At 38.5% G+C, this 21,805-nt stretch overlaps 1 protein-coding gene across 2 annotated transcripts in view; it reads left to right on the forward strand.

Annotated features, from left to right (window-relative positions):
• Positions 1-21,805, forward strand: part of PCSK5 (proprotein convertase subtilisin/kexin type 5) — a 256,587-nt gene that overhangs the window by 59,357 nt on the left and 175,425 nt on the right. For both annotated transcript variants that reach the window (XM_005499780.3, XM_065046018.1), the window contains exons 4-5: positions 15,494-15,637; positions 17,910-17,986. In XM_005499780.3, coding sequence (XP_005499837.1) covers positions 15,494-15,637; positions 17,910-17,986 — 221 coding nt within the window. The remainder of the gene's footprint in view (positions 1-15,493; positions 15,638-17,909; positions 17,987-21,805) is intronic.

Below are 21,805 nucleotides of genomic sequence, written 5' to 3' on the forward strand. Positions count from 1 at the left end.
AAGTCTCCTCAAAGAGAGGTAGTAGGGCTTTTTGGAAAATATACCAGGTGTGGAGCAATACAGGCAACATCTGTCCTTGCTTTTTGCTGTGGAGGCTATAAATTCTGCAAAAATTTAAACACTGGCTGTTTCAAAATAAACCCATTTCCAGCAAAGAGCAGAAATGCATGATGGCCAGGGGGAGGAAGCATTCAGGAGGGATGAGCCTCAAACAGCACCAAGAGATACAAGTATAAATCTTTTACAGTACTGGTACCGCTTTTGTCTTACACTTTCTTCTGCATTAGAGTCCACTAATCCATGAGTAGCATGGCATTTAAGTGTGCATTTGCCTTGTCTTTGTCTATTTTTATCTCAATTCCTAAGAAAACAAAGCATGTTCTTTTCAGTTTTGAAAACAATTCAAAACTATACTAAACCCAAGTAGTATAAGCACAGAAGCCTAAGGAGAAGCAGATAAAAGTATATATGAGAGACTAAACATTAAGTATACAGTAGGGTTTTCCTCTTCTGTGTCTTTTGGGTAAGACAAGTTATTAATAATCAGTGAATTACTGCTTGGGAGATAGCATCTTGTTTTTTATTAATAACAACTCCTGGTCATAAGACTACATTTGAGAGCCAGAAAACCTGTTTAGAAAAAAGTAAAGACGTGTTAATCAATGAAAACATGTTTTTGAACTTACAAAAGTTTGAATGTTCAACTGTTCCTTTCTTCAACTTCGATGTACTCTTCCACATCCAGGTTTGATGTGGAATCATGAGAAGACATTCTTTCCGTGTAAGTCGCTCATCTGGCTGCAAGTAGGCTGTCGGGGAAAGTTTAAGTGCAAGTTTTCGGATGCAGTGTTTGAATGGGCTTTACCTGATCCCAGCTGCTGAAACACTGGAACCCATATATCCTTGGTTAACTAAGTTCTTATCTACATGAATTGAAATGTGGGTAGAGAAATTAATACAGCCTACATAGAAAGTGTTGCAGCCCTTGCATCTTGGTAAGGAGTCAGTCTGCTTACAGAAAACGTGACTCTGGAAAAAATCCCTAAATTCTTGTAGCTCACTGAATTTGTGTCTCAAGAGTTTCTCAGAGCCCTTTTCTGATGATGAAGTTTCCCAAGACACCAAAGACAAGCTCAAGGCTCTGTGTGTCACATCCTATGACCTACAGTATCTTTGCCCCAGCTTTTCAATCCTGTCCCAATCCTTTGTACCATCTCTTTTGATTAGGTGAACAGCAGAGACATTAAAAAAAAAAAAAAAAAAAAAAGAGAGAAGAAGAAAAAAATGAAGAGGGAGCAGGATTAACTTTTCTGACAACACTGAGAAGTTAGATTGATTCAGCTTTCTCGAGGGTCTCGACACCCAGTTTAGGGTGTCCACTCTCTTAGTTTTGACTTCACTATTAGGTGTATTTGCTACCCTCATATGATTTTTCCTTTCTAAACATTGTCTCCTGCAGTTGCCATCTGCTCCCACTACAGATTGGTGATGAATTACTACATAAGAGGAAAAAAGTATTGTGAAAGTGAAAGCATTCTTCTGTTTTATGCCTGTCTTTTGAAGTTGTTTGCCCAAACACACTTTTACAACATAGATCCATTTTCTGCTTAAAAGGGAAGTTGCATGATACCAACGAGTGAGGGAGGACACAAATCTGAAAGGTTCCTATCTTTTAAGCCCACTCATATTGGGAATGTGGTCTGTTTTCACTATGTTTGGCTGCTGCTTCTTTTCCAGTATTCAAAAGCTTCAAGTATTGACCACACTGTGTGAAGTAGCTTTGATCTTGTTTGGGACTTCAAACATGCTGATAGCCTTGGACCATGTTATATATTGTGTAAACTATTACCACTGAAACATTCAGAGGGCTAATTCAGTAGATATTGTCATGAATGAATCTACAAGGGTGACCAAAACCACTTTGTAAGCTTGGTTTGTTACTTTGCCAAGCTCTAGAAAAAGTCTTAGATTGTCTCAGCGTTTGAAAGACTCACACACAAGATTTATCCCACAATCTAAAAGGGAAAGTAAACCTGAGGCTGAGCCATTAATCTGTTTTTGCTGCTTAACAGGTACATATGAGTGCGACTGTGAATGAAACAGAGGTTATGTCCCACGTTGCCTCCAGACAGGCACTAAGCAGCAGGGATCTCCCGATGCAGCCATGTTGTATTGGGAAGGACAGGAACAATTTACATGTCTGTACATGTTTAGATTAAAAAAACATAAAATAAAATTCTAAGTCATCACCATTTTTCTAGGTGCTAGAAAAATGCTACTAGGAAATTGATTAAGATAAGAAAGTTCAAATTAAAAATAAAGCATGCAATGACAGCATTGAGCAGGTTTCCCCCATTTCTCCTTTCTGTAGCAACCCTGTGACTGTAGTCACACTGCATCAAGTTGTTCAGTTGTTCATGTGTTGGTTTTGGGGAAGAGGCAAGGAGAAAAATAAAGAGCAATCACATAAGACATTTATTGTGAATTGGAAAGTTCTCGCCTAGATTCTTGTTTTGCCATTTGAACTCATGTTAAATCCTGGCATCCATAGTCAAAGAATGACAGGGTAACTGAGGAAAAGTGGCTGAACAAGGAAAAAAAAATAAAGTTGTTTGGCTGTTCATAAGAAAAGAGATAATTCTTTAATAATGAAGTGGCTATGCTGCACAACAAAGTACACAGGCATGTATGTGATGAGGTCTCATGCACCTCTCTGGAATTAGGCATTAACCTGAATGCTTTGCAGATCAAGGATAGATTTAAGCATATTCATAAACTTAAGTGTGTACTTAAATGTTTTGTTCGTGTTTTTTCAGTGACTTCAAACCCAATATTAATTGGCTGCTAACTAGCCCAAATTTTGTGTTTAGATAAGCCTGCTATTACGTTGTGATTACTCTTTAGCTGGTTTTATGGATTGTTTTATGTAAAGCCCTAGATCTATGTAGGAATTGATCAGTGTCTGTAGGAAGACTCTGAAACAGATTTTCAGTTGAATCAATACAAAAGTCTTATTTATTTTACACAGTGGCAAGGTTATACAAACAAAACCAACTTTCTTATTTATCTTTCATACAAATAGCAGAGCAACCAAATACACTCATATTTTTCTGTTTCAAAACAATCCATATCTATGCAAAGAAATGCTCATCAATTAAGATTTCTAGATTTTGCTCCAGAAGTAGTAAAATATACTTTCAAAATTTTTGTCACCCAGTCCTAAACGTAAAAGGGGAAAAAACTCAAAGCATCACCTCATTTGAATGTTTCATGTCAATTCCCTTTTGACATTATTGCTTTGCATATTTGAGTTTTATTCATAGTAATTAATGTTTCCGTGCATATTTAGAGTGGAGTTTTTTGTTTTGTATTTAAAGCAACACCTAACGGCAGAGACTGAATTTCCGTCTCAAAGTATTTGAAGGCAGTTAAATGGCAGAAGAAAATGTATGTCTCCCAGATTGTACTTCCCACTGAGGTTTCTGTGAAGTTCCTGACACAGAGCTGCTTTAGTCTCACAGAAGCCAGCATCGGGATCTGAACTCCTTTGGTTGACTCATTTCACATATACGGCAGAGGACTGCATGATCATTTAGTTAGACCAACGGTCAGTACAACTGGTAATGTGCAACCACAAGCCCAGAATTTCTAATTAAGCTACAGCAGATTTTCAGTAAGACATACATATACTAGATAAAATATCACATTAGTAAGAGACACATCTGTAAGAGCATTGAGCATTGTCTTAATCAGTAACTATTAAAAATCTTACATCTTGTAGCTGCATGTTTATTTTACTCTGTTCTTAACTTTTTAGGCCATTCTCCACTGTGTTGAGTTACATGCATGATGCACTCAAGTCTTGTCTTCACCCTCTTATTGATAAATAATTCGAGCTTGATAAGAATCATTGTAAATTGCGTTTCCAGCATTTGTTCAGAAAACAAGCAACAAAGACTCATTGCTCATTGTCCAAGAGTATTCTTTTCGAAACATCAATACTAGGCACATGCACATATCATCCAGGAATAGTATCATTGCTGTCCTTAAAAAAAGTTTGTACGCGGCAATTGGAAACAACACACACAGGGGTGCAGACAGAGAGGCACAGGCACAGAGTTCTTGTTAGCAGCGAGAGCAGAGCCAGGCAGAGCTGAGCTCTCTTTAATAACAGTTCTCAATTTATATGTTTACAGATACAGGGATGGACCAAGATGTTAGACAGTTTTTTCAAAAAATGTTATTCTAAACACACCACACTCACATTGTGACTGTCTTCAGTCACGTTCCCATGCATATTTTGTGAGCGGCATTCTGACCCACTCATTCACATGTTCAGGCCCAGCATTCACACATCATACATATGGGGGCAGTTTTCTGAGCCGAGATATCATTCTCACTGGCCTGGGCTATCACTTCTTACACTCATAAAAAACATATTTCTGTATAATCTGTCCAAGGCCCTTTAGCTGGAACTGCTGTTCCCACAGTGTAAACCCACTTTTCCTGCTATCCCGCTGCTTATCTATCAAAGAATAATACATGGATGCTTGGAGCACCTTCTTGAAGTTGTAGGTGGCTGTTTACCTTACATCGTAAATCCTTTTTACCATTAATGTGTTTCTGGACATTTTCTCTCATTTTATGCCTTGCACTTTCAGTCCTAGGTGCAAAATTTTATGCATGATTTTATATAAAATTATATTACAAACACACTAGTTAAATAGATTTACCTTCATAGATGATCCAGATCACTCTGTCTCTATTGCCATCCTTACTTCCAGTTCCACTAATTTCTGTGTCATCAGATTTGACAGTGTGCTCTATAAGAATGTAATCTCAACTTTCCTGAACTCAAGGAAGCGTTATGGCCTCTTAAGATTTGAGACTTAATAATTGCACGCTCTTAGTAATGGTTTGTTAAACAAAATAAGTACAACTGTATCTGTTAAGCCGTCATAATGGCTTCAAAGTACAAACTGACATGTCAAATCTCCTGTTAACTTCCTCATGAGAGGCTAGGATCAGTTTGAAATTATGTTCTCCGATCAGTTCCACATACTCAATTACTTTATTTGCAACTGGGGGAAGTTCATTTATAACACTGCTGCAGTCAACACAATCTAGGTGTCTTTAGTGATGAAGTTGGGGGTTTAGTTTAGCAGCAGCTCCTCAAGTCCTTTGAAGTACTGATACTAGAAAGCTCCACAGATGTTGGTTCATCTCCTGTTCTCCGTAAACAGTGTTTGCAAATATATTGGACTTCTCCAGAACCTTCCTGTCATAATGTAAGTTTTCGGTGATAACTTGAATTATGACACTCTGCTGAGATTTCCTTTAAGACCCTTTGCAATTTTCACAACCTTTTTCCATTTGTTGCCTATTTTGCAGTCTTTTGTGCACAGTGTGCCATGTGTCTCTGAACTAACCTTCACCATTGCAGAAGGACTGAGTCAAATCTGCTAAGATAGTAATAGGAGTAACTGTGTGGGGTTTCTTTTTTTGCCTTATGCAAATCTTTTCATTTGCTTTGTTCTTGAATAAGCTTTCCTTTTCCTTCCCAGGCTTCCCCAGATTTCACTGGACTAACTCTCTCTGCCACATGATCTCATCTGCAAAATATAACTAGCCACTCCCTCTAGTGGTTTGGCCTTATCTTCCCAGGTTTCTCTTATAATAAATACATAGTGGGCCTTGCATTCATCAACTCTAGCACGTTCAGATGGTGAAAAGCCCATTGGTACCAGCAGGCACTTACTTCCCTATAGACAAACTAAAATAGCAGCCATTCATCTGAGTCTGATCCTGTATTGTTAATGAATTTTCACAGCATGCATTTCAGTATTGGATTAAACATTTCTGCAGTGCTAAGGACGTTATGGAGCGATTTTTATACTTCTGTCTCAAGATAATAGTTTCATGAGCTCGAAGTTTGTCCTCTGGAAAGTTATAATCGCCTCTGACATACCAAATAAGCAAATAATGGGACCATGGGTACAAATAACCTGATGGCTTTTTATGTCTTAGGGAGAAGGTTTCTAGGTATCGAGTAGCACAGATGTTTATTGCTGAGGTAAAGGCACTGTGAAACAGCTCCAGGCTTGAGAACTCCACATGCCTACAGGAAAACAGGGAAAAACTCCTCCGTTCTAATAATGGAATATGAGGCAGTCATAATTTTCTCACTTATATGTACCCTGCTTTTACTACCCTCTTTTGTTCCTTGAGGAAGAGTGGGGACATATGTCTTTCCTTCAGCCTCCAGAACAAGTCCTGTTGTCTCACATCCCACCCCCTTACTGTTCTTCTCTCCCTCCTTCTGCCCCAGGACATCCTACCATTAACACCAGATGTCACCAGGCTATTGGTTCATGGATCAGAGGGACCTGAACACAAGATAAAAATAAAGAAAAAAAGACTGCAGTAATCCAACAGTCCTTAAAATCTGGGTATGAGCACTCACAGCCAACACCTCTTCATCTGTTTCCTCATGAGTCCTCTCATTTCTACAAGTTCACAACATTCTTAGAAAAACAAGTTTCCTGGTCCATCTTAAATCAGCTCCTTGCTCCTCTCCCACCCTCAGAATTCCCATAACAGCATATCCTTCTTCAGTATCACTTTTCTCTTTTCCCTATAAAATGGAAAGAGAAGGAAAGGGGACAGAAGTGGATTTGCGTAAGCCCTGGGCTCCTCACACTATCATCAGTCTCTGGGAAGGTGAATGATTAATTGAAACCATCTGCTCATGGCCTTCTCTCCATGTGGTTAGTTTGATTCTGTCACATATGTTCACACAAAGTCTAAATAAAACCACCTTCTTCTCCCCTGCTTCTTAACAACTTGAGATAGAAGCAACGGTCTTTGGCTTGAAAACAGCTTAAAAAGTAAATTGTGAAGAATCTGTCTTTAGTTCTGTATAAATGATCCTTAGAAACTTACCCAAATTATTTTAAAGCAAGACTTACAATCTCTCTGATTAGTTGTTATCTTAGACAGAATGAAAACTTCAAGTCTAGATGGAGAGAGAAAGGGAGAAACTTGGTCTTACTAGATAACTGTGACTCTGCAAACTGATGTGTTTTTAAAAAAATCTTGGGACTTTCTGTAAAACTGCCCTATTTTTCTTTCTTTTTTGAAACTCAGAGAAGGTCAAACAAAAATATGAGGCAAAGGCCACAAAAATGGCAGAATGGAAAGAATTGTCTCTTTGAGGAATTATTCATCCTTCATGAATACTGAATCCCCAGGGTTGATGGTGTGCAGCTGAGGCCAGGGAGCAGCTGTTCTTGTCACATATACTCTCTAATTAATAAAAGAATTGTCATACTTTTTTTCCTAGACAGGACTTCAGGCAGGTAAAAATGCATTACTTTTTGATCCATTTGCTGGTCTTTTCATGCTAAGTAGGCTATTTATATAGTAGTGATAGTATCAGTAGTAGTAGTAGCAGCAGCAGCAGCAGTAGTAACAGTCTTCATACAATCATCTGCAGAGAAAACAGCCACATATGGAGATATATTTCCATGTGTGCTTATTTCCTTCCTGCAATTCTTAGCAGTAGCTACAACCTGTGGAAATTACTTACTTTCTCCTTTCTGTTCTTTGCTGACTCCACAAGATGTTCTGCATCACATTTTTCCAACACTTCCCAGGGAGAAATCTGTCCCTACACTAACACATCCCTCTCAACATGTGAGCACTGCTTCAAGGATATACAAGATGCACCAGGTCTGTAATAAGCCATTTGTACAGATAATTTTTGCATCCAGGGTCAAACGAACACACTATGACTGCCTTTATTCAGAATTTCTTCTTCTTCATCCTCTTCTTCACCTTCTTCATCTTTTTTTCTTCTTCATCTTCTTTCATTTCTGTCTGTACATATACAAATTTTTGCTCTTTGGGATGGTGTTGTGGACCTTTTGCAGTTTTTGTGAATGTTGCTTTTTGTATTTGTCTTTTAGTAGAGGTGGCATAACATGCACAATGATCATGAGGCATTTTTAGTTACCTTTCTTTCATTGCCTTGAAGGTGACTCTCATGTTGCTGCCACATAGTAAAGAAACAGGACTAGAAGCAGACATCCTCATTGAGCCACAGGTCATGCCCCATGTAGAAAAAGAGGTGGTGTTAGAGGCAGACTACTTCTGTGCCTCTGCAGTTTCCAGAACGTGCAGCTGGCAGAGAAACTTTGCCGTCTGCAGAACTAGAAGGGGGGAAGCTTCTCACTCCTGAAAAGGCTGCAATATCCTCAGCTTGTGGAACAAGGACATGCAGGGCTTCCCTGAATTAACTCATGTTTAAGCCAGCACACAGGTTAGAGAAAAACAACCCACGCTGACTTTAAAAAAGTGCCAGTGATGGTAAAGTGATGGAATTGTCTTGAATACAAATTTAACACAGTATGAATTATTCTGGTTTTGGAAAGAATAATAATGTAATCACAGCCAAAGAACAAGATTTATGAGCTCCTTATTTTTCACTGCAGAAAAACATACATACAGTCTTGTAAATTTTTCTTGTCTCACTATAGCCATCAGATACTCCTGTGAATACAAGAAGCCCTTTTATATTGATTTCCTGTTCTTCTTCATTGCTTGAACAGGCATAAAATGACATATGTCTGTGATTCTTCTTATTGGTCTCTAAGTGTATTTTTGATTGTTAACTTAAAGAATCAATAAAGCTTAAAAACCAAATTCATCTCTGAGGTAAATTAACTAAAACTTCTGAAGTTGCACAAGCAATAAGTTAATGTTAAATATTTAATATGGTACACCCTTGAAATATTTCTCTTGATACAGACACAAATAAAAAAGTAGCAATTCAGTAAAGCATGACTGCTGAAGTCAGATAGTATTTAATGCAAAAAATCCTGTATTTAACATGGATCGGACTTTATATTATCTGCCCGCTCTTACTAGAGCTTAAAAATATTGTGTGCAGCAATAATCAGAAATTATTTAAAGATGAAACTCAGAAGAAAATAATTTCATATGCAGTTAGCAATTGCTGTTTATCATGCACTATCAGGTTATGTCTAAGAAAAAAAAATCTGTAAGTACACCTTCGCCATCCAAAAATCTTTCTTTCACCTTCTGTTAATTGTGATGAAAGAATTTAAAAAAAAAAAAAAAAGTGAGAAATACTCTTAAAAAGAAACATTATTCTAATAATCTTCTTAGAAAATGTACCTTTCAAGTGCTTACTCTAGAGAAGCCAAAAAATAATTTCAGTATTTCACATAATCTTAAAGATTATGATGCTCTTCAAAGCATGTTGTCATGATTTCTATTATATTACACGAGCCATTTTAATAAGAAGCCGACCTTTCCAACTCTCCTGATTGCCTCTCTGCTTTCTTTCATTCCACTTTAAAATTGCACCACATCAAGCGCATAAAGAAACGAGATTCTTTCGCTTCTTTGCTGGAAAATAGAGAAAAATTGGCAAGTTTTAGCTTAGAACACTGAACGAAACTGTACCTCAGAAAGCTGAACATAGCATCAAGATGTCTCCTCTACTGAAGTTAAAAGCTGATAAACTTTGCTTGCTGCCTGTGCTTTTGCCTAGACCAGCTAGGAGTGCCAAATGACCCACACACACGCCCCTCAGAGAACAGACAGACAGTCTCTTTTTTCTGATAGCTCCACAAAATGCCAGGATCCATTCCTTGGCCCTTGGTGTCCTCCTTCTACCTGCTTGTGTTGATCAAGGTCAAAGAATAGGCCTTTGGCTGTCCTTCCTCTGTGCATGTTCTTGTGTAACTTCTCACCATGCTTGCAGATTAGTACCTGACAAAACCCCCAATGAAGAGAATATGACTGTAGTCTGCATGACTGAAGTCTGCTTGTTTCTGTCTGTGCCAAAGACTGTTTAATTAATACTGCAATGAAACCAGGGAGACGACTTCTTTTCTTCCTTCTTCCTTCCTCCTTCCTCCTTCCTCCTTCTTCCTTCTTCCTTCTCTCTCCTCTCTCCTCTCTTCCTTCTTCCCTCTTCCTTCTCTTTTCTCTCTTCTTTCTTCTTTCTTCTTTCGTCTTTCGTCTTTCGTCTTTCGTCTTTTTCTTCTTTCTTCTCTCTTCTCTCTTCTCTCTTCTCTCTTCTTTCTTCTTTCTTCTTTCTTCTTTCTTCTTCTTCTTTCTTTTTCTTCTTTCTTCTTTCTTTTCTTCTTTCTTCTTTCTTCTTTCTTCTTTCTTCTTTCTTCTTTCTTCTTTCTTCTTTCTTCTTTCTTCTTTCTTCTTTCTTCTTTCTTCTTTCTTCTTCTTTCTTCTTTCTTCTTCTTTTTCTTCTTTCTTCTTCTTTTTCTTCTTTCTTCTTCTTTTTCTTCTTTCTTCTTCTTCTTTTTCTCCTTTCTTCTTCTTTCTTCTTCTTTCTTCTTTCTTCTTTCTTCTTTCTTCTTTCTTCTTTCTTCTTTCTTCTTTCTTTCTTTCTTCTTATTACTAAGGAGTCTGTTTTCTAATCTCTGACTTGAAACAAACATTTCAGAGCTTTTCTGGGATCCAAAGCGTATGTAATGTTCCACTAAATGAGATCCAAGACCTGCCAGCTCACAACTGGTCTTTAAAATTGTGTCTTTCTGAGTATCATCTGATGTTTCTCTATATCGTCTTACATATTGACAAGATCTTGCCAATGAATTCCTTGTAACTGAAAAGCTACAGGAAACCTCATGAAGCCTTACAGAGGGCACAATATGTCTTTTCTGAGAGACTGCATATCACAGCATTAGAAACTTTTGTTGCTACTTTGTTTTTATAGATGAACAGACATTGCAAAATACAGAACAGAATTTTATAGTCATTGTTCTTTTATCTTGATTTTAAGCTCTGGAATTCCGAAATATTTTGATCATTGATGAGATTCTTTATTTTTTAATTTAACTGTTCAATTTTGTTATGGATCTCTAACTGGTTACACCAAGCCTCTGACCACAGAAATAAGTGCAACAGACAAGAAACATTAAGATAATTATAATGATCATAAGCTAGTTTTGAGAGTTTTTCACAAAATAGCTAAGAGAATCGCTGCTTATGTCTGATACTGAAAACATCATGCAAACATCAAAACAGAAAACCTTTCTCATGTCTGCTTGTTAATTGCAAAAAGGCAGAGTTCCAAATTGTCTGTTAAAAGATGTCTAAGTGATTGTTTTGTCTTTTTATGCTCATAAACATTGAATTCAAGATTCAAGTCTGAGAAAAGATTGATACCTGAGTTTTTTCTTACTATGACCCTCTTCCTTCCGACATGAACTTCAAGAGCCTCTCAACCTTGCAGTTGGTTTCTATTAAATACTTCTGGTGGTGTCATTATTTTCCAATTAAATAATCCAGAGAATCATAGGATTATAAAATGGTTTGTATTGGAAGGGACCTTAAAAGATCATTTAGTTCCAAGCCCCATGCCACGGACAGCATCACCTTCCACTAGACCAGGTTGTTCAAAACCCCATCCAACCTGGCCGTGAACACTTCCAGGGATGGGGCATCCACAGCTTCTGTGGGTAGCCTATTCTTCTGCCTCACCACCTTTATGGTGAAGAATTTCTTCCTTATGTCAAATGTACATCTATCCTCTTCCATTTTAAAGCCATTACCCCTTGTCCTGTCATTCCATAGCCTTGTAAAAAGCCCCTCTCCAGCTTTCTTGCAGGCCTCCTTTAGGTACTAGAAGGCTGCTACTACATCTCCCCAGAGCCTTCTCTTCTCCAAGCTGAACAACCCAAACTGTCTCAATCTGTCTCTATAGAAGAGGTACTCCAGCCCTCTGATCATCTTCATAGCCCTCCTCTGAACCTGCTCCAATAGGTCCACGTCCTTCTTATGTTGAGGACCCCAGAACTGGATGCAGTACTCCAGCTATGGTCTCACGAGAACAGAGTAGAGGGGGAGAACCACCTCCCTCAATCTACTAGTCATGCTTCTTTTGGTGCAGCCCAGAAAACAATCATCCTTTTAATGCCTTTTAAAACTCTCAGTAAAATTACTCTATGTAACTGGGCAAAAAGTTGTTTATTCCTTTTGGTGGTATCCTCCAGGCAACAGATGAGAACAATGTATGTTGAAATAGTGCTTGCTTACTGGAGTTGCCCAGTCATGGTACTAATGCATGGTACTGAATTACTTTATCTGCTTGGAGAGGGGGAAATTCTGTAGACTAACGTAATTGATTTTTATTTAAAATTAAAAACAGAACACAACCAAAAAAAAAAACAGTTCCAGGGTTAATAGATCTAATAAAAACTTCTGAGCACACAGCCGTTTTGTACATTGTCATGACAAAGTTTGTTTGTATTCTAAAAAGAGAAAGCAAGAAAACTACATTGAAAAAGAGCTATAAAATTCAGTACTTGCCCATTGGTATAAAATTTAGTCACTCTGGATCACATGATTTTTATTATCATGGTAGACGTTTTATTATTTTTTGTTTGGGTAACACTGTAAATTGAAACAGTGCTTCCAAATTCACTAAAAAACCATCCCTCTGCTAAGAAGCTGATGATGTAATTTTGGTAGGCGGTAAAGAAGCAGCACACGGTTAAAGAAAAATTACAGAATAAAACTCAGTAGTGGAAAATTCCTTACAATAAATGTTTCTGAAGGAAAGAGGAATTTAAAGGGACAGGAAAAAGTGCAAGTGAAACCAAGTAGTAAATGGCATCTTAGGTGCTGTTCAGTGTGTACAGTATTATGCAGGATTTGAAGAGTAATTGCAGTCAGAGATTTAAAGTGTTCTGATAAAAGCCAAATCTGACTTCTTTGAGATAAAAGTACACAATTTATTTAATCTGGAGAAAATCACACTAATCTAGGGGAAGGTGTAGTCTGTTGTTAAAATACAGGAGTCTGAGATCAGGTGTTGAACTGGAATTTAAGTGGTAAAAGGCAGTACTGGAAGAGAAGAATAATGCTCGAGACAGGGAGAGAAGAGCACGGGTAGAAAAGAATTGAGAGGGGGTAGAAGATTAAGGAATAGAGGTGAAAAGAAAACAAATATGCTATTTTTAACAGGATTTGAGAATAAGTTGTATATTGTAAGCATAAGCCCTGAACCCTTCACCTGCTGTTGAGCTACTCTCATTTATATACTTCTCTGCTGCCTTTGCACTTCTTATCCATACGTTACATATGCTGTGATCCATAAGTGGACATACAGTTATGCCTGCTTTACCCCTGACATATCTTTTATGCAGAAAAATTGTTTAGAGTAGCTTTCTGCCCGGTCTTGGAGCAGAGCAAGGTAATTTGAATATCAGTTTGATCTGGCACATCTCTTGAGGTAATCATCAGAGCACATGGTAAAGTAAGAGATGTCTCTTGTGTTTGTCTATATGAATGTGGCACAGCAGCTGATGAATTAGCCCCCTTCAGTCACCACCACAAACGCAGAAGTTCAGGTAAGGTGAGCAAGGGCAACTGACTGTGCCAACACCATTAAGGGAAAAGGCAGTGATCTTCTGGCAGCAAGACAAAGAGCTTGCAAGGGAATGGGGATTAAAAACACATATACTTGCTCAGTCTGAGTGGTTTGGCTGGAATGGAAGCAAAACAAGCTCATCCTCTAGGAAGAGAGGACGAGACAGTCAGCAAAGCAGCCGAAGGGTCATTTGGCATTTCAGAGAAGGGGATGAAGGGACAGTGTAGTGGCCCAGTAAATCTGACTAGAAGTCAGAGCCAGGAATCCTGATTGCCCATTGCAGCTCTCTCTTGGGTTTACTGTGTGGCTGGAGGCTTGTGCTTCCAACTTTTTGTCTCCTTATCTTCACATCAGCAAAATGTGAATGATGATATTCATAGCTTTTGCAGGTATTTTCTGATGCTTAATTCAGTAACACTTTTGAAAAATGAAAAGGCAGCTGGAAACATTACACACTTTTATCTCCCTTGTTTGTACATTAGTAAGCCTCATGTATACAATCATCACATTCAGTCTACAGATGGCAAGTTTAGACTGTAATTAATTTCATAAAACCAGCAGCATGAGCATTTTCCTGCAATACACAGAACAAAAGCACTAAGCTTGCCCTATACATTCCTTGGAACCAGTCCCTGATGTCAGAGAGAGACAGATACTTGCAGACACAAAGGAAGAACCATGAGAGAGACTTCCTTCTATGTACATATATGTAGTGCCTAATAATATAAACTTGCTTTAGTAGCAGCAAATGACCACTCATAAATTCTTTGGTTTGTGTATGACAGCACAGGATGGTAGACTGGAGAAGAAGGAGGAAAATTACGATTTAATAGTAATCTTATGCCAGTTTGCACCCAGTATGGCTAACAGTTCTTCAGTGTGCTTACATTTGGGAGAGGGATAGACTGAGTCAAGGCAGAGTGCATCCCTCTGAGTGTATTTATACTCATACAAATTCTGGACTGCCATAATATGAGGCTGAAGTGGGAACACAAGGCAGTGGGGCAGGGAGTGAGGTGGGGCGTGCTCATCTGGCCACAGTTGCTGCGATGCAAGTTTCTTTTTTAATTTCTTTTCCTTCCTCCCACCCTTTGCTTCTTCACTTCCCTGCGCCCCTTCCCACCCCCCTCCCGCCCCCCCCCCCCCTTTTTTTTTTCCTGTTACTCTATCTGAGCCTGAAGCAGCTGGAGGAAAACAGTGCCGATGAGAGCCTCATTGAACACTCTTCACAGGGGAGGGCTCCGCGTGTGGGCTGGAGAGTCGCTAATGGGGCATACAAATACCTGAGGTTCATGTCTAATTGCCATGGCAAGCCAGATTTCTTCACATGAGCTGGGTGCATTCATATCAAGGAGAGTCTTTCAGTTTTAATGTGCCCTAAACTTTCTTTCTCCACCAGACTGGACTTGGTTGCTCTGAAAGCTGTTCTTAGTCTGACCATCTACAATCTGTCAGACCCCTTAAGCTGCAAGATTTTCAGGGTGCTGTTTTGGTTACAGGTTCTTAACTGCTGCTCATCTCCTGCTGATATTGCACAAAACCTGCCAAAAGCTTTCTTTTGTAGGTATAAATTAATCTGGATTAGTTTCCTGACAATCTGTCAAGAAATTTTAGAGCACATAAGCTCCAAAAAACAAGTTTTGTTTCTGTGACCATTTTTGTACAGGCGTTTGTCTACTCCTATCCACATATGGTTTGTTTTTTATGAAAAAAAATTCAAGTAATTCAAACATACATTTCAAATGAGCATGCTTAACAGCCAGGAATAATTGCTTTGTCTTACACAAGGCTCCTAGTGCTAGCTCAGCATAGCTGGACACTTTGCTTTTCTATTGCTAACATGAAGAGTACTCTGAAAGAGAAGCAACCAAGTCTAGCAATTCTCATTTAATTTTGGATTTCTTTTTAAATCATTTGCTGTCTAAATTAAGGTGTTGATCTTGTATATTTGTTATTCAAATCAATATGCTCATGTGCCGATTTAAATAGTAAAGTTAATCTAAGTATGATAGTATCTTAAACCCACACTGCTCCCTAATCTGCTCCAACACCTTTATCTCCTCTCCTCAGCACTGCAGTGATAACACCCACCATTGCCAATCAGATATGAATATAGTAGGTGCTTGGAAGAGAGGTTACACTGGAAAGAACGTTGTGGTCACCATCCTGGATGACGGCATTGAAAGAAACCATCCAGACTTGCTGCAGAATTATGTGAGTATTCACTGGAGTCCAGATATGTTGCTTTGTTATTACCCTAAATAAATTTGCTGCTCCTGGAAAGATGGAGTAGGGAAGAAGGAAGGATCATACAAGGGAGAAACAAAGACAGCTCCCATCAATGGGAGGAACGAAGACATCTTTTGTTAATCTGTATTGTTTTAGTTAAGACTATGTTCAGTCTGAACATATTTAATATCTGAATGCCACTTGTAGCTGAGTCCTGGATTTCTGAAGGACTGCAACTAATCATAGGATATTTTTTCTCTTTTCTGCAAGTATTTTACTTAATATTCTCACAGTCTCAGATCTTATGAATGGAATACGCTACTTTTCAGTTAATGCATGCAGCTGAAGTCCATTTTTGGCCAACGAGTTTAGCTAGAATGGCAGCAGCTTTTCTCAAAGGCTGTAATTTTAGGCATGTCCTTCCATGTATTTATTTTTAAAGCTATTACTGCTAGAAATAATATGAAAGGAAAAGGACATGACTTGTTATGATTCACTGAGTTAAAAACAGGTGTAGAATATTTTGGAGTCTTTCTAGTAAATCTCTCTTAACTCCAATGAGTTTCCTCACAATGTGTAATAGAGCTTTGTTTTCCTCATCCCATGTTTCATGTCACCTCAGGAGGTATCTGCTTGTGGTTCATCATACTTAAACAATTAGTTTAATATACCTTGTAACGATTGTGAAATGCAAGGAGAAGATGCTTCTCTGGTGTGTGACTTCACATATTAGTGTCAGAGTTTGAAGCTGTTCAGAGCATAAGGGCCGCACTCTGCTGAAGTGATTAGTCCTGAGCTTTGGGAGTAGGCATTACATGAAACCACATGACCTTGAGGACCTTATCATTTCTCTGAAATGAAGCATGCAAGGTGTATATTAACACAAGGTAAGAAAACAAACAAATGTGTTTGGATTAAGCCTGACTAATGAAGCTGACCAGCACAAGATGTGCACGTACCTTCAGTCCCATTACAGATGCAGATCTTGTATTATGGAAGAGCCCTGAGTGTAGGCTTTTTGCCAGTGAGCATATAATCTTGACAGAGCATTGAAGAGATGAAGGTGACAAAAACATATTTAACAACCCATCAAAAACTGCAATCATGTCCACAGTTTAAAGCCATTTATTTTAATTTAGCCATACTTACATCTGTGTCTTTCCCCATGCTACACATGGGAATCAGCTTTGAAATACATGAGGAGGACTGCACAAACACAAGTGACAGGCAGTTGCCCTATTTGGCAATGTATGCTTGATCCCCAGTGCTTGCCACAATTTTCATTTTAATCTCTTAAGTTATTTGAAAAAGCCAAATATTATTTTACCTCCTCAATGAATGACCCAGATTGTATCATGTGTCGCCTCATCCCAGTACTATCCTTCCACTGATTTTAAAGTAGCTATTTATTCCCTTACCACCTCCTCTCTCCCTTTCCTCACACCAGCAAGGAATTCCCCCAAAGCAGTACACATTGCTTGTTTGATGACAAATGCCTTCTATATGTCAGATTACTGCTGGTGTGGCTGCAAACAGGAATATTTGAGGTGGATGTGGTAATTGGTTTTGAACAAAGAAGAGATTAAAAAGAGCTGCTTGCCATGTCAACACACAACATGCTACTGCATCGATTAATGGAAGCCATACAAACCAGCAGCTATTTACTGTGTAAACTATTTTCAGCTGTAAGAACTCTGGTAAATATAAAATATGGAACAAAAATACAGAGATATATTGCAAATATGTGAAACACTCCGAGGGAAATGGTATTGCAGTTTATGTTGAATTTCAAGCTGTATTTTTATAACAAGATTTTAAAGAAAATGACCTTATTCTTATTCCTCGAAACTATCAGTGAAATTTCAGTCACCATTGTGCAGATAATTTCTTGGATCTTGAAACATTAAGCAAAATCCCAATTTTGAAAATTAACTCTCTTAACTTCCAAAAGTTTCTTAGAAGAAATGTAGTCTTCTGGTTTAATGAAACACCACTTTTTATTTCCTCTCTGATATGAAACTATGCTTTTTCAGAACATTTGTTATCCTTCTTCCTTTTCAAAAAATAAAATAAAGTATGTAAATTCTGTAATTATTAAATATATACTTCTTACCTAAAACATGCAATCATCATAAAACCACAGGAATGTTAGTTAACCTAATTACTTTCTTGTACCAACCTGCTGAAGAACTTATAGGCCATGTGAGTCAATGGCTCATTAATGAGAAACTGGTTTTCTTTCTCCTGTTGGCTGTAGGATTCACAGGCCAGTTTTGATGTCAATGGAAATGATTTTGACCCTATGCCTCGATATGATGCCAGCAACGAGAACAAGTAAGGCACTATGACATTCATGATATATTCAATATAGTTCATCAAATACAAAGTACCACTTCTTCTATGAAAGTCTAGGAAACTTGAATTCTCATAAAGCAGCATGATTTGCATTTAAATCTTTGTGAAATACATGTTTATTTCTCTTCCATGCACACTGTATGGCACTTACTCTTTGAAAGCATTTAGACACATCCAAAAACACATGAAAATTATTTTGAGAGTTCTGGTCAGGTGAAATGAACCATTTTCTGTCCCTCTGCAATATATAAAGGGTGACTCTTACTTTTCTCACATATTATCTCATTGATTTTCTGGGGGGTTATTATGTGTGACAACTGGCTTGTATTCTGACTCTCTTAAACTTCATAGACTTTGTGTATTGAAGAAACAGACACGTTAATGGAGTTTTTTTTCTCTCTCTAATAATGTCTTTTAAAGTGATGGAGATTTTATATGTAGAGATTTGATAGATACCTTGTAAACCCAAAAGTGGTAATTCTGCTGGATTATAATATCTGCATCACATGACTGGTGGGAAATATCTCCACAAATCATGTATTTCTCCTTCAGAGATCAGCTTCCTGATATTTGTCATTCCAGCTTTGCTCTTTGGATGTGCTTTGGAGCCTGGGAGAGACACAGGGAGGGACGCCACACCTTAGGAAGCAGGTCACTTTTCTGCCCCCAGGAGTATTTGAGGGAGTTATTTGTTGGTAACATTTTTTCAACTAGGACTTGGCAGAAAGAAATAACTTGAATTAGGAAAAGGATAATCCTACCAGCTGTCAACATGCTTTCTTGAGGTTTGGTTGATTTTTTTTAATTGTGGAAAGCATTTAGTATTGTTTGCCTGCAGAAGAGAGACTACAAGAGGTGGAATGTAGTCCTTTACAGAACTGAAATGCATTTGGGTTTGTGTTGTCTGTTCCATACAATGCCACAAACTTTATGCAGAAGAAAGCAGCAGGTGTGAGCTAAGAATCAGCAGCAAAACTTAACATTGGTTTGACTGGAGAAGCCAATTGGAGAAATCTTGGATCACACTTTGATGGGAGAATCCTCTCCTGGTCAGTGGTTTCTTCATAACAGCAGTAAAGCATGTCTGGACAGGCTGAAGAACAGGGCTTTGTTATGCATAGCTGCCTGTTACATATAGATCTACTTGTCTCACAGTGAATCTCAAGGAGCTGTCATAACTGCTTTCAGCCATATGGTGAAATAACTGTGAAAACCGAGGTCAACTGAACTGCTAAATACTTGTTTAGTCAGTCACCCTTATCCTGACTGGTAGGCTGAATTGAGAAATGTGTAAGGATTTAGCATTTAGAAGCTGTATAAGTGAACATACATACACACACACACGTATTTCTTAGTTGTGATGACTAGAAATACTGTTTAACATGGAAACATGTTGGTATTAATTTGAATAATAATAATAAAAATAATAACAGTTTATTTACTTGGAACTGCAATCTTGGCCTGTGTTCTCATTCAGTTGTTCTTATTTGATGCTGTTTACATGCTGCCAAATATTTTTGTCTAGAAACAAGTACATGCAAGAGCTGTTTTTTCCCTTTTGCCTGCTAGGCATATCTTTCTCATCCTATTTTCATACAGAAGTTCAACTTACTGAATAGTATTTGCCTCTTTGTCACTAGAAATCTCCTAAAGCATGAGAAAATAAAAAGAGAAATTCAGTGAAACATTTTGTTTTGAACTGTGCAAACATTCTGCACATGCATCCTAGTTTAAGTCCAAGCAAAAAGAAAACACTGTTATGGAATAAATGGCAGATAGACCAACTTGCTGCATTGCCTCAGTGAAGTTAGTGACAATCCAAGGATTTCAGAGATAGATAGTAGTATGGAATGTATTAATACTACATTGAAGTTGTTAGGAGATATCTTCAAGACACACGTTCACTGACTGAAACACAAGGATGAATAAAAGTCTATCAATTAATGCTCTTTCAAGGCCTTCTATTTTTCTTACAATTGAGGAATTACATGTGACATTGTTATCACCATTTTAGAAGTGTCCTGTTACTGGTGCAAAAAGGTCAGAATCAGCAAATGCACTATAAATTTTTGGTGGCTAATAAGAGAAATCTTTGGTTTGGCTTATGAGAGGTCTCAGGACTACAAGCAAGGTTTATAAATGTGCTATTATAGTTACTTGGAAATGGAGTAGGAACATAGGATCACAAATTGTTAGCAGCCCAGAGTATGTAGACATTGTCACTCAACATGCTGCAACAACTAATTTGTGTGATTGACCCTTTCAGCATCAGTCTAGCTTTGAACTCGTTGTCTATATTACAGCCCTGTACAAAGTGTTGAAAGAGCAAAACTGCGACTGCTTGATCACAACAAAAGAGCAGTCACCCCCATTACTTATTTCATGTTTGCTCCTTCCCTCTTTCCTCAGCCTTTGTGCAGCTCTCCGGAGTGAACCACGCTGAAAAATATGTTGCCAACAACAGCAACAACAAATTGCGTTTTCAGCCAGGTCAGGCAGGTACCTCATTCAGCACAGCCTGAGATCAGAGGAGAGCAAAACAGACATAAGTGGGGAAAATGAAGCATGGGCTGAACCTCTAACTGGCAGTGCCAGTTTCAGTGAACTAAGGTGACTGTGTGACTGTGTCCCAAGTGCCTGCGACTGTTGTCCACAAAACTGAGTGTGATGGACAGGCAGTTGCCAGCAGTGGCCTCCAAGGAGTTTTGAGAAAAGATGTGTCAGTCAGCCTGGCCCTCTGTGAATACTCCTCAGCTGAGCTGATAGTTTGCATCACAGCACTTATCTCTCTGCTGCTGTCCCACCCCCCACCATCCGCACACAAACTTCCAGGACATAGCCTGGCCCATTTGCATGAAGGTGATTCTGTCCTTGAAGTTGGGGCATAGTGAGGATACACTTGGACCTCACAGTTTAGGTGGGCTTTTAGGGATTCACCCACTTAGGTGCTGCCAAGAGTCACAGCTGAATGTTTTTGTTTTGCTGGGTACTGAAGCCATTTTCTTACAAAGCATGTCCAGAGAAGGGAAGCTGGTTTCTATTTCATCCTAGTTAGAGTTTTATATGGGATATAAAACTCAACTGATTCATTTCTCTCCTGGGACTGCGGGATTTGAATTTTCATACCACACCTCCCTGGTGAATACTCTCACTGCTCAAGCCGTAAGGTCCTGCAGTGAGATGTGGCAGTGGGAGGGCAGATGCTGATGCTGTGCTGTACTGAGCTTCAGCATTGTTATCAGGAGATATGGTGTCAGTGTAAAGTTAGCTTTTGGACACAGAGGATGCATGAAACATGCTTTCAGTGCAAGATTACTTGGCAGCCTAACTTCTGCTTAAAGGCTCAGTGTTTCCAATTAGCAGATACACTGAGCATGGTAGGCAGTACCTAAGCACCTCCAACCCTTGGAGGTGTTGCCTTTCTTTCCCTAGTTCCCAGTGGACTCAGTAAGAATTAAACAACTACACAGGTACTGAAAATCACTACTAGTAGCCTCTCTATATGTTTTTAATGTCTAAAATATCTTCAGAAATTGGGACAGGAATTCTGATTATCCAGCATACGTGGTCATTTGGCACTAGTTATTCAAGTAGTGCCTGGAAGTTGAGGTAACCACAACTAGGGAACATTCTGAAAGCCATTATTTGCAAAGACTTCAAATGTAGAAGATCAGTTTGGTTGATTCCTGCTTCCTGCTATAGCAACTGGACAACATTGTGTAATGGTGCTTTGTATCTTCCAGTAAAGGTGAGATGTACAAATGCACCATTGTTCTGTGAACTGTTCTATTCTGCCTC

Source organism: Columba livia, chromosome Z, assembly GCF_036013475.1.
Source record: "Columba livia isolate bColLiv1 breed racing homer chromosome Z, bColLiv1.pat.W.v2, whole genome shotgun sequence".
NCBI classification, from domain to species: domain Eukaryota; kingdom Metazoa; phylum Chordata; class Aves; order Columbiformes; family Columbidae; genus Columba; species Columba livia.